Below are 13,023 nucleotides of genomic sequence, written 5' to 3' on the forward strand. Positions count from 1 at the left end.
CTCAAATTAATATGTGTTAATCTCTTAGCGCAATAGCCCAGGTGATTGCACTTTAAATTATTTAGTCCTGTAAACCAAAAAAAACCCTAACCCCACCAGAAATAAAAACAGCCTAAAGGTCAAGATACAAAGTCAGCTCGTTGTTCTATTTGTTTTGTGACATTAAAACACAGGATATGAAATCGAAAATAATCTTAGTACAGCTAGAAACTAAATCCAGATGTTTTAACATCAGGCAGAATCATATTCATAATGTGCTTTTTTCTGAAATAATTAAATATCTATTGCATTTTCCATCACAGTTCATTTCTCTGCAACATGAGCGATTTGCCAGCTTGTGCATACACACTGAATGTATTCAGTTTATAGTAAACAGCTGCACACAAGGCAGCTTCCCTTCAAGCACACAGGCTCTGCACTTGTGTCCTTACATGTTTTTTAAATTAACCTAGTCAAGTGCACAGAACATTCAAGACCATAAAACATAATCAAAGGCACCTATTGCTCTCTGGAAATCAACTCTTAAAAATATCTTCTCTGAAAATGGATGTTTCCTTAGAGTGTACACTTAATACTTCCTCTCATTTTCTTGCTAAAGTCCAGAGACATTAGATTTTACCATTCCTCCAAGAGAAGCTGATCCCCAGACGTATGTCCCCAGATGTTCAGCCTGTGTGTTCCAGCTCTCATACGTTAAAGTGCATATACTGATCACTGCCATTGACATTACTAGCCTTCGCTTTTATGTGTGTGCCTCTTCCTCAGTTACTTCAACCCAAATACAGTCAAGGCTAAAAGCTTGTCTTATGACTGGTATGTACAGAGACATTTCAAAGACTAAGTTGGTTACCCCATCAGCTTCCCACAACCTGAGGAGCTCCCCTGCATCCTCCCGTCTCTCTCCAGTGAGTCTAAACACACTAAATGCCTACAGTAGTTTGCAAAACTTTAAAAGTTTACACAGGTAAAAAACACACAAATAAAAAATCCTCTCAAATTTTAAATGATTGCAGCTTTTTCTCAAGTTAAATGGAAATGTTGAAAGGAACAGAAAAGGGATATCTTTCTGAAGTCTTTATCATATGTAATACATGATCACTTTCAGTCAAACATAAGGTCGTACATAGACATCGTGTCACAATGGATTGCACTGCACTAAGTATCAGTATTAGTTTCAGTCTTTATCATCAAGAGAACAGCTGATATTTATCTCTTACCAAATTACTTCCTAGTATAAATTTCAATCTTTGTTCCATGAAAAACAAGCTTCTGACTTGTTTTCTTTTGGGTTTTTTCTTCCATTTACCTGTCAGGTACAAGAGAATGTTACTGGGAATGGAAAAGTAGGAAAATCAGCTTCCATTTTGTAATACAGGTATAAATAGCAGAGGGGGAAGAATCTCTAAAGCTTGAAAGATGTAAAGCTTGATTTTCAAATGTATTTAAGGACATCCTGATGCAAGTGGACTAGTAGGATCTTCCAATACTACAAAGGGACCTAAGGTGCCTAAATTCTTTTGAAAATCCCATCTCTCTGAACTACTAGGCTTCTTAGCACCTTTTTTTTTTTTTCTCAAGGATTAATCTTGTGAATGGCATTTCAAGTAAACTTGAATCAACTGTTCTCAGAATTTTGGATCTCAGATTATAGACAGATGGACATCAAAAGTGAATGAGTTACCAAGGCTTAACAAGTTACCACCCACTTGTTTTATCTCACAATGTACACCATGAAAATAAAATATGTTGGCTAACTAAGAAGGCATTATAAGGCAACATGTTTTATTCAGCATTGCGGTGAGATAGGAAGATGCACATCATTTGTTAATAATGTCCACTGGTGAACAGCAGCTTGCTTTGCCTTGGTAACTATTGGCTGAGGTCCACCAGGACAGCGGATGAACACTGGGTGAAAACAATTTTTTTCTTCCTACGTAGTGGAGACTAGCCTGCTACTCTACATGGTTAAGTAAGGCATGTTTCCTCTTTTACTGACTTCAGTGTTTTACAGCTGAAAATCAGAAGAGTTCATTTAACAGCAACTTTTGCATGCCAACTGATGGTGCCTCCACAGGTCTGCCACTGTGAAAGGAGCCAGATCTCTAAGTACACAGAACAGAAAAAAAGAATTGAAGTAATTGCAGTTTTTGAATTACCGGTATTACTATGAAGAAAAATGCTGGCATGTACCCTCCTGCCTCTGCATAGCTTAGAGCACATACAGTCATTCTCAAAAACATAAAAAATATAAGGAAAATGTATAATTAATCGTCACCCAACTAAAATAACTCTATTAAATTAGTATTTACCTTTAACATCAACTAGCTAAACAAAGGGCAAAGAGAACAGCTGAATAACATCTTCTACCTCCCATTCATTTCAGGCTATAAATCTTATGTTTATGAATAATGTTGGCTCAACCTTTCAGACAGTAGAAGCTCTCCGTTTTCCCATAAAAATGTAGAGCTGATCAAGTATTAGTGGAAGGCGTATCCAGGAATAGTGTTGAGACCACACTGGTATTCTCTCTCCTGCACTAGCTGGCAGCAGTATTGGGGAATGTCCGGCTCCAGCGACTGGAGTCAGTGGAGTGCAGGAATGGAGACAGGATGCCTGCAAACTCTTTGGAGGGTGCTGTAGGCTGAATGTGGCTGGCAAAGTGCTGTTTCCCAAACCCCATCTGCTTGAATTTATAGATGACTACTTGCTAAATGGCCGCAGATGCCTTGTTTCAAGAACTCTACAACTGATGTGCCACCAGCTATTAAAAAAAAAAAAAGACAACTAACATTTCACAACTTTCAACAACCACATGAACCTCATGGAGGGTGTGAAAATTAGGCACACTCATTGAAGTACCACTTTTGATGCTGAAAGTTTCTCTTAAGTCTTCTCTTATTTATCTAATAGCCTCAATCCTTGGTTTTCCTGACCAGACTGCCAAGAGTCCTAACAGTGTTATTTTAGGACACAGTAGGACTGTCTGTAGATATTAGACTGGAATCCTTTCACTTCACACGTTTTTTCGAAAAGCAAAAGCTAAAATACTTTCCACCACTGCTGACTTAGGTTGAGCTTGTACATGGATCCTGATGGGGCAAATACCATAGGAAGAAGGTTGGGCTTATGGTCAAGATAAATGAACTAGGTCTCAAGATTCCATGAGTCCAACTGTCACCCTCATGTACAACATGGAGCAAGTTGCTTAAACTCCAACCATCTACTTGAATATCAGTTCTACAGGGACAACGTTGTTTCCTCTCATGTGCCTCCAGTCTATAACATCTATCAAGGCTTTAAATTCTTCAGTTAGTTTGTCTTTACTAACATATGTATCCTTATGCATGCGTAGACATCTAGCTCAACAGCATTCAGTCATGGATGGAAAGAACATCCCATAAGACATTTCAGTGTTTCAATGTGGCACACCAGTACTTTAAAAGTTTATTCTTTGTGGACCTCAAGCTTCAGCCATTCAGCAATGCAAAGCTTACATCAAGGACTCTCCCCTGCCCAACCTCAGGCAATACAGCAGATTCAGACAGCTAGATGAGGATGTAGTCCCTGAACTGTCTTTCCTCATGCCTCTTGGTTTAGATCATAATTCCAACACAGAAGCCATGATTAATACTCAGTAACAGCAAATCCCCCTCTAATTAATTTATGCAAAAAGAATGACAACACATGATGAAAACCACATTCCAGAGATGCAATGCTCTACTGAGAAGCTGGCAAACTCCCATACATACTGTGATTAACACTGACTAAGCACTTTTTTTTTATTTCTTCCTTACTGGCTCTTTCTTCCACAAGCCTTGTTGGGACTATTGTGCCTCCAGTTTCAACTCCCATCTCAGAGCATGCTTTTCCCTGAAGTCTCTACATTACATGGCCAAATCCAATTTCGCTCCCCAGATGGACACTATGCTTTTGGGACAAGATCAAACCAACTGTGGAGTTCAATTCAATGTGCCTGACTAGTGGCTGAACAATATTTAGTCTCAAGGAACTTTCACTTGCCCAAATGCATTCCTTCAGAGCAATGAAATTGTGCAGTCTCCATTCTTGGAGATATTCAAAATTTGATGGGACACAGTCTTGAGCAACCTGCTCTAGCTGACCGCAGGGTCAGAAGGAGGATTGGACTAGACAATCTCCAGAGGTCTCTTCCAACGTCATCTATTCCATGATTCTGTAAAAACACTTGTTAGCAGTTACACCTTTTAACAAAAGCAAGAAAACACAGGCTTAGCAAGCATAAATGCACAACTATTTAAAGGCATAGAACAGTCCTAAATCTGTGGAAACTTGTCAAAGATTATGGATAGGTAGCAAAAATAGAGTCATTGTGATACACTTCAGGATTCTGTGCGTAATTCCAGGTGTTCTTCCTAATTTCCACGTAGAGTCCATTCAAAATAAGTGGCATGCAGGTAACAATCCATTTCTTCCACTAGACAGGCTACAGGCAATGCTAATTGCACCTGTTTAGTCCATCACATTCTTACAACTACACCTTTTCTATGGAGAGCTTGTCTTCATTGAAATGTTTCTTCATGCTTGGATTCAAATTTTACCCCTAATCTAGCTCACCAAGTATTGATTTCTCTAATTCCATGCAAAACTTGTTTCCAAACTTTTCTAAAGGAATCAACAGACATGTAGCTTCCACAAACCACATCTGAACTTCAGTCATTCATAAAAGACCACTACTAAGTCTGCAACTGAGCAGGAAAATCCTGTGGTTTTTAGTGCTGTCAACCAGCACTCTGACCACTCCGATAGCTTTTCTTTTTTCAGCTGGCAGAAGCCAAGTATTTTCTTATTTTCATTGTTCCAGCAGCATTAACAACATGAAAAGATGACTGAAAGTTGCACAATGCCTGTTGTGAATAAATATTGATAAAGGCTTGATAACTTGGCAGATAATGCTTATAATGCACACACTTCCTCCTAATGAAACTCCAGATCTATGAATGTGTTCTCCAGCAGCTTAAAAAAGGCATATAGCTACATCACCCTGACTGCAAAAATAGATTTAGTGTTCAACTTATGACATAGGTTCTGTTTTCGGAGCAGAAGGTCACAGGCACCCTTTGCAATAATGACCGTAAGGTCTGAACAACCACGGTGTGTGATACAAATGACAACTGTGAAACATACTGCAACGCATTTGCTATGCATCCCACTAAGTCACGCAAACATAATGTAATTTACTGTCATGCTAAATTATATGAAAATTTAAGGACTCTATATACCATTCTATGAATCCTCAATGTCAAAAACGGAAGTATCATGTTATGTTTTGGTTTTCTACTGTATAAATAATGCTTTCATGCTTTAAAGATTTCATATGTAGTTATATGCAAGCAATTTAGGAGAGAGTAATACAGAAGCAAATACTAAACTGTACCATTATATTCCAGTTCCTACCTAAAGAATAAACACAAAATTCATTCTGCAGCAGAAATTGTCATATACATCACTGTTTCAGATCAATTCTACTAATAGAAATAGTTCAGTAGTAGCATAGCACTATATCACCAAACCACCAATAATATTTTATATTTATTGATGGCATCTTATATTCATGTGTATACACAAGTTCTCTTTTCCAGGAGAAAAACATGCTCCATTCAAGATATATGCAAGCTGCTTTTTCGTTTTGTCTTTGAAGACATGCATAACTCTCCCTATTTGTTAGGCCATAACACTTTCTCCAGTATGTCTACTGTGCAAACAATAGTAGAAATTTGAGAGCAGTCCTCTGCAACCAGATCAGGCCCTGAAAGCAGGCTAATTGTAAAAGCCTGATGATCAGCCTAAGGTAATGTAGCCCTTAAAGAGGCTATTTCTATGCCAGACAGACATCTCCTCTCTGCTACTGATGCCTTCCTTGATGCTTCATTTCTCTCATAACCAACTCTCCTCTTTCATTATGAAAGTTCTTCACAGAAAGGGTTGTTAAGCATTGGATCAGGCTGCCCAGGGAAGTGGTGGAGTCACCATCCCTGGAGGTATTGAAAAGAAGGGTAGACGTGGTGCTGAGTGACATGGTTTAGTGGTGGTTTTGGCATTGTTAGGTTGATGGTTGGACTTGATGATCTTCAATGCCCCTTCCAACCTAGACAATTCTATGATTCCCTGTGCATGGGATGCCTTTTGATATAAATTCAGCTCTTCTTCAAAGGGATGAGAATTATATGTGGTACTTCGGTCACCATGAATGTCCATAATTTGGTCTACCGACAGCCATGCTGACACAGTTTTGGCTCCTTTCTATTCCCATTAGCCCTGCCAAGCCAGCACACAGGCACACCAACCTACTTCCATGACTGTCCGTACATCATCACCAAACTGATTGGTGAATCCTGTCTTCAGGGTCAAATTCTGCTTTTGGTCACAGCAGCTCTCTTGAATGCAATGTGGTGCCCAGGTGAAATTTGGCATAAGTTGAACCTTGCAGGTCTGTGAACAGGCACTGGAACCTCGCAGGTGGAGATCCCTACTTTCCATTTGAATCCTGATCCCTCTAGAAGCATGACATTTTCTTCTGTTTCAGTAATTCCCAATACCTTTCCTGAGAGCAAAAGTCTCACCATCCACATTTCTGTGAGGTTCCTTCCACATTCATGACTTGCCCCTCCAGGGAAATTCACACTCCTTTGAGCCCACAGTCCTCACAGCCTCACAGGTATAAATAAAGAAGATTGGATGACACCATTTAGGAACAGAAACTCCTACCATAAAAAGTGATGTTTTAAAGAAGCAGTCCTTTTCAATAAGCTGATTATTAGTTTGTGTTATGCTTTAAAACCAAAAAACCTAAGAGCTTCCTTAATTACAGTGGCAGCTATTATGACTGCAAACGAATTCTTTCTTTTTTCCTCCAGATAGATTCAAAGTGCAATCTCAACACTCCTGAGCAAATACCTCTTGCTCAGATCCTTAATATGCTTTCAGATCCTTAATATATCAGCCCTTTAGAGAGGAATCCAAATTTAAACTTCAAGGCCACAGAGCCTCAGGACAACTCAAAGTCTGCCCTGTGAGAGCAAGGGGGAGGACAGTTGCAGATTTAATTTTAGGGAAACATTACTCTCTTCTCTGTCTCCCTCTCCCCCTACCTCCTTTTCCCAAGAAAACAAACTTTTTTATTTTTTTCATTCTTAGATCACATTAGAAGCTGATTCCCTCATATCCTTTGAAAGAATTGATCAGCTTATTCCTCATCTGAAGCTTCCTAAAGTGATCCCTAGACTGAAGTGCTGTTCTCATCAGCCCACCCAGCAATTACTGGGAGTCAACAAGCAGCCTGCAAAACTGTGACAGAACAAAATCATTTCACAGTGATTTATTAGGCATGCAGCCATTAATGACTTTGCAAGTGTGGAAAGCAAGATGGAGGGGCAGAGCCCGAGCCAACACTAGCTGTCAGAACATCATTGTCGTCTATTGGGTTAGAAATATTTAAGCCATCTGATGTTTCAGCCTGGCATCCTGACATAACAACAGGCCTGGAAACAGCAATAAATATGCACATTGAGGACCCTGTTCAAAATCATAGAGTTTGACAAAGAAATGGGAGAAAGTGTACAGAGATGTTTGTTTGTGCGACATTGAAAATAAAAGATCATGATCTCCAAGAGCATCCTTCTACTGCATCAACTCTACTCTCAGGGCTGAAGTACCAGAGGCAGCAGTCACTTCACTGAACTGAAAGATGTTTTTATATTCATTTGCAGATGTTATTTTTGTCCTTATTGTGAAAAAATCTCTTTGTTCTTTTGAATAAAAAGTCACCTTGTGATGTATTTGGGAAAACTCCAAGGAAGTGCCAAGGTTCTGCAATTTCCACCTGCTGGGAGCAGCAGGTGCTTGGCACTTGCCTTGGTGAAGCTCTTGAGACAGATTCTGCCCTCAGTTGCGCTAGCATAAATACAACATAACTTTACTGGCACTGACTGAATTATCCCAGATGAAATTCAAAGCAAGAGCAGAATCCCTCCTTTTTTTTTTGCAGCAACACAGGATTACAATGGTAACATTCACATTAGAACAGATCAATTTTGCAAGATGACAAAAGAACATGCTGATCTCACTGCTGTGAGCTCCTACTCAGCAGACAATTATGTCCCATCTTAGAATAGAGTTTTTAAAATGTTCAAAGCAATGTACAAGCATTAACTTCTAATGGCTTAAAAAGGAATTTTATAATGCTAATGTCTTCATATTACAAATGTGATGCATCTAGATAGCAAAGGTTTCTATTAGAATCTGTAGCAGCTTTCAAAGATATTTGGACCAGAAATTTCCATTTAGGCATCTCTAATTTCAAGACTTCAAAACACGCTGCTGGGGAAGATGGATGTTGATATGACCTCTACTTTACAAAGGCTCCTGCAATTATATTATGGTCCATCTCAATTATTAGTTTGTTAGTCAGTTGTGTATTTGCAAAGAAAACAACGAACAAACAAATCAAAAAGTTGTTCAATCAGTCCAGCAATTTAGCAAATATTTCTCTGACACGTTACCAGCATACAGTGGCTGTCACTTTACTCTTGGCTACTGAACAAGTTGAGAGCTGCTAGGAAACCCAACTGGCATGAACTTAGTGGTCTACCACTATTCCCAGAAGCAGAAGCATAGGTTGGGCACCACCCACTTGTGCTGAAGGAGACTGAACACAGAAAGAAGGTGAAAATAGAGTGTTTCCATATTTTTTGTATAATGTTGTGTTCTTGCTTGAGAAAGATATACCTGGGAAATGCCCTGGAGTGTTGCAAGACACAAAACCAGCTTTCTTAAATTGATCCATTTTTCCCAGACAAACCCCAAAAATAAAGATATGTGGAAGAGAGAAGAAAAGCACACAACTTCCTTTTCAGACATGTCTATTATTCCACAATCCTCTAACCTAATTGTAGCATATTTTGCGTTATTCTTTTTTTGCACAATATTTGTCTTACTCTTTCAGTCAGCATTTCTATGTGACTAATATATTTTAGGGTAGCCTGCATCACAACAGTACCTTTCTGTCCCACTGCTTTCTCTTTCAGAATTGACTCCTCTCTCCCCTCCTACTCAGACCCTGTTAGTCCTTCTCTTGTTCCTAATTTGAAGATCTCAATGAGCAAGAATTACATGTCTCAGCAATAAACATGATCTCCCAGCAAAACAAAGAAGAGGATGAACAAAATAAAAATTACTGTCTGGTGAAAGCTCCCTTGACAACTACAGCTACACTGACAGGCGCCACTGAAATAATAGGAATGATGCTTCAAAACAACAGCCAAGAAAACGTTATGAAAGAGAAAAAAAAACAGTCTAAATGGATCTTTTCAAATGCAGATTCCACTGTCAAATGAGGAGAATGAGAAAAATGTTCTTTCTTATAGCACAGTCATATTTAAATTCTGCCATATACCAGAAAACCACCAAAAATGTGAGTACAACCTGAAAGATCCTGGGCCCAATAGTCCATTTGAGGAATGCTAGAATGATGCAGAATGGAACAGAAGGATCATATTTTGGGGATGGAGAGGCGGGATGGAAGGTGTTATTTCATTACCAAATCTTGAATTGCTTCTAACTAGGTGAACAATAAAACTCATGTAGACTTCAGTGCAATATCAGGCATTTGCAGGCTTGTGTCTGAATAACTACCACTACCTAAGTGACAAGCTGCATAGCAAAGAAGCCAAGAGATTAATGAACATGAAAAAGTATGGCTCACTACTAATGATCTTCCATCCAAGACAGAACTAACGCAATACTCATGATGAAAGAAGGCAATTAGGAAAAAGCATTAGCCTTCCTCTGTCAATAATGCTTAAGTGCAAAGAAGTTACTTAGGCACTTTTTTCACCTTAGCTTCACAACCATAAAATGGGGAAAAGTGCTGTAGCACTGGTGTGGCCACAGTTATCTGCTGGTCGGAAGATATTTCAAAAGCACCAGATAGATCCTGTAAAATTCTGCAGCAACCACAGCATCTCCCATACTACCTATGGCTCTTTAGCAGGCAAAAAAAATGGAGCTTCTTGGAGCAGAGATGGCAATCCAGCCACACTGAAGTTCCTGGCTAGACTGAGTCAGAGGTGGGAGGGGGGCTATGGAAAGAGACGGCAGAGACAATGCAGCAGGCAGGATGGAAATGAATAAGGTGCACAGAGTGAGTGGCACTTTGGTGTGGTACATTTTATTTTCTTGGTATTTTACATCCCTATTGTGAAATACTAGTGGTAACATGGCAAAGATTATTGCCTAAAAACTGCAGTCACAAACTCATAGGCAACACCCATGTTAGCAGAAACAGACCCTTTTATCCTAGTACTGAGTGCACTCAGAACTCCAGAAGTTTGGCTTAGACTCCTGGGCTTGCATTCCTCTCCAGAGAAAAATGAAATCTGCAGAAGAGCCATGTATTTCTCCGCCATTTTATTCCACACAATCAAGACACCTAATAAATTTGCTTTGACTTCTTATTCTTCCCTAAAACAAAGGAAAAACATAGAACCAGAAATATCTTTTTGCTCCCTAGTGGCCTGGCAGAGACACGTGTAGGACTGTTTCCCACTTTTATATAATGAGATTTTTAAAACAGGCCCAAAACCACCCAACTGCACAGAAAAAAGATACAGAGATGCTGCCATTTCTTGCCAGAAAACCAAAAGCACATAGTGACTGAGAACGAAAACCTAAACAGTTACATAGATAACAAGAACATCCTAATAGTAAAGAAAAACAATAATCAGAAAGGCATGTAAACTCTGAGGACAGTGCCAGCCAGCCTTTTAGTACTCACTGAGAAACTTTTGGTCTGAGGTTATTCCGTATCTATATACCATAGTTTCTTGCATGTTTCTTTATAGTCTGTATATACAAAACAAGACTCAGTGAACAGACTGAATGGCTCACTAGTCTGCTGCACCATGGCAATACAACTGTCCCTGCTCTTTCGGCAATAAACAGACTGCTTGTGTCCAAATCTGAGCGAGCTCTGGGTTCCCCAGCCCTGGGAAATTCAGATGTGGATTAGACCCAGAGAGAGGGAAGAGTCAGATTAAACACTGATTCAGCCACACGGCACGGACAGTTCCCAGAGCCAAACCTGGGGATGTTGAGACCAGTGTTCGGGGCTGAACAGACCTTTCGCTAAACCGTACTGCGAGTCTGTGTGTGAACTGGATGAGACATACTGAACCAAACCCACAGCACAGGGCAGGGGAGTAGCGGTGCAGCCGGAATTATCCTCACTCCTCCGTGCCGCGGGTGCTGCACACTGAGCTCCCAGCACTGCACGGGGGGCAGAGACCAGGAGAGCCCCCCACGCTCCAACCCACCTCAGATGTGGAGGACTCGTCTGTTGCACGGGCTGCACTCCCCAGCCCAGCATCCCCCAAACTCCAGACCTCAGCGGCAGGAAACACCTCTCTCCGCCTTTCGCTGTGCTACATGTCAGAGAAAAACATGTCCCAGCGCCCAAGCCACGGCCAGCTGCCGAAGGGGAGGAAGAGCGAGGAGCCACTTACGGGGATGTGCACTCGCAACATGAGTTTCTTCTGGCTGGAGCTTTTCCTGCTGCTGCTGCTGGAGGCATCTTTCTTCTTGTCCATGGCAGTGCTTCCCATCCCTTCACCCAGGCGTGGTGCTGGGCGATGGATCTGGAGAGGGAGGCTCCTCTTCAACCTCTCCCCACCGTTCCACCGGCCGCAGTTACTCCAGGCTCCTTATTTCTTTTTTCTTTGCTTTTCTTTTTTTTTTTTTTAACGGCCTTAGGAATGAAGGGGGGGGGGGGGGGGGGCGAAGGGAGGGGGGGGGGGGGGGGAGGAAGGGAGAAGCAGAGGGAAGGGGAGGAGTTTCTCCAGCTCCGGCCTTTAATCCCAGCAGCGAGGTGTCAGGAGGGACCTTCTCAAGAGCGTGAGATGCCCTTACAAACACTGTTCGCTTTCTCACTCTTCCGCCCTTTCAAAAATATCCGGAGCATCCTGGGGGGGTGAGAAAGTTTCCTTCCCCTCGCCCAGCCCGGCCGCACTCTCCCCGAAAAAGAGAGAGAAAATAATAATAAAAAAAAACAACCAACCAAACAAAAACAAACCCAAAAAAACACCCAAACGCCACAAAAACACGAAAAGGGGAAGGCGCTCGGGGGAGGCTCCTGACAGACCGGCAGCCCGCGGATGATCCGCGGCGGGCCGGCTCGGCGCCCCGCGGGGAACTCGGTGGGCGAGCGCTACCCGGCGGAGCCCGGCCGGGGCGGGAGGAGGTGCCCGGGCGCTGCCGAGAGCCCCGGCCGGCTCGCCGGGAAGCGCAAAGCCAGCACAGCACAACTTCCCCCACCCCCCGCGGCGAGATCCGCACCCCTCCGCGAGTGCGGGGCGCGCCGCTTGTCCCGGCTCCTGCACGCCCCGGGCCGCCTCGCCGGTCCCTTTGGCGGGGGAAGGGGGGGGGGGGGGGGGGGGAGCAGAGGAGCTGAGGCTGTGCCCGCATCCCCCGGGCTGCCGGACCACGGGGGTGAGCGAAAAGGCTGCGTTTCACCTTGCCAGAAACGCACAAAGGCGGCGCGGCTCCTTTCCCTCCCGACCTCACGGGCCGATTCCTCCCTTTCCCCGGGATTTCTGCCGGCCGTGCCCTAAAGGAGGGTTATCTCCCCCCGGAGGCAGCCCCTTCCCCACCCCTCCGTTCCCGCAGCGCTCCCGGGCCAGCAGCAGCCTTGCGCAACCCGGCTTCGCCCAGCCCGGCCCGGCTGCTGCAGCGGCCCCGCGGCCCGAGGGACGGCGCTGGGCAGGGGGACCAGCCCCGGGCAGGAGGACCAGCCCCCGGCTCCTGCCAGGCTCACCCCCGCCGGGCAAAACCGCCGGGCTGCCCCCATCCCTCGCTGCCGGGGAACCCGTGCCAAGCCCAGGAGGGCCCCGGTCCACTCTTGAACATCGGGGTGGGTTTGGTTTTTTTTTTCCGCTCTCTCCCTCCCTCCAAAAAGGCTTCAAACGCCAATGCAAATTCAGCCGTGCAAAAGGA

General features: G+C 43.1%; 1 protein-coding gene across 2 annotated transcripts in view; it reads right to left on the reverse strand.

Moving 5' to 3' along the window:
- The window catches only part of PRKAG2 (protein kinase AMP-activated non-catalytic subunit gamma 2), a 232,676-nt gene extending 220,890 nt beyond the window's left edge, over positions 1–11,786 (reverse strand). For both annotated transcript variants that reach the window (XM_082479602.1, XM_082479601.1), the window contains exon 1: positions 11,538–11,786. In XM_082479602.1, coding sequence (XP_082335728.1) covers positions 11,538–11,636 — 99 coding nt within the window. In that variant the 5' untranslated portion in view covers positions 11,637–11,786. The remainder of the gene's footprint in view (positions 1–11,537) is intronic.
- Between the last annotated feature and the right edge of the window lie 1,237 nt (positions 11,787–13,023).

This window comes from Vanellus vanellus, assembly GCF_965231255.1.
Source record: "Vanellus vanellus genome assembly, chromosome: 2".
Lineage (NCBI taxonomy): Eukaryota > Metazoa > Chordata > Aves > Charadriiformes > Charadriidae > Vanellus > Vanellus vanellus.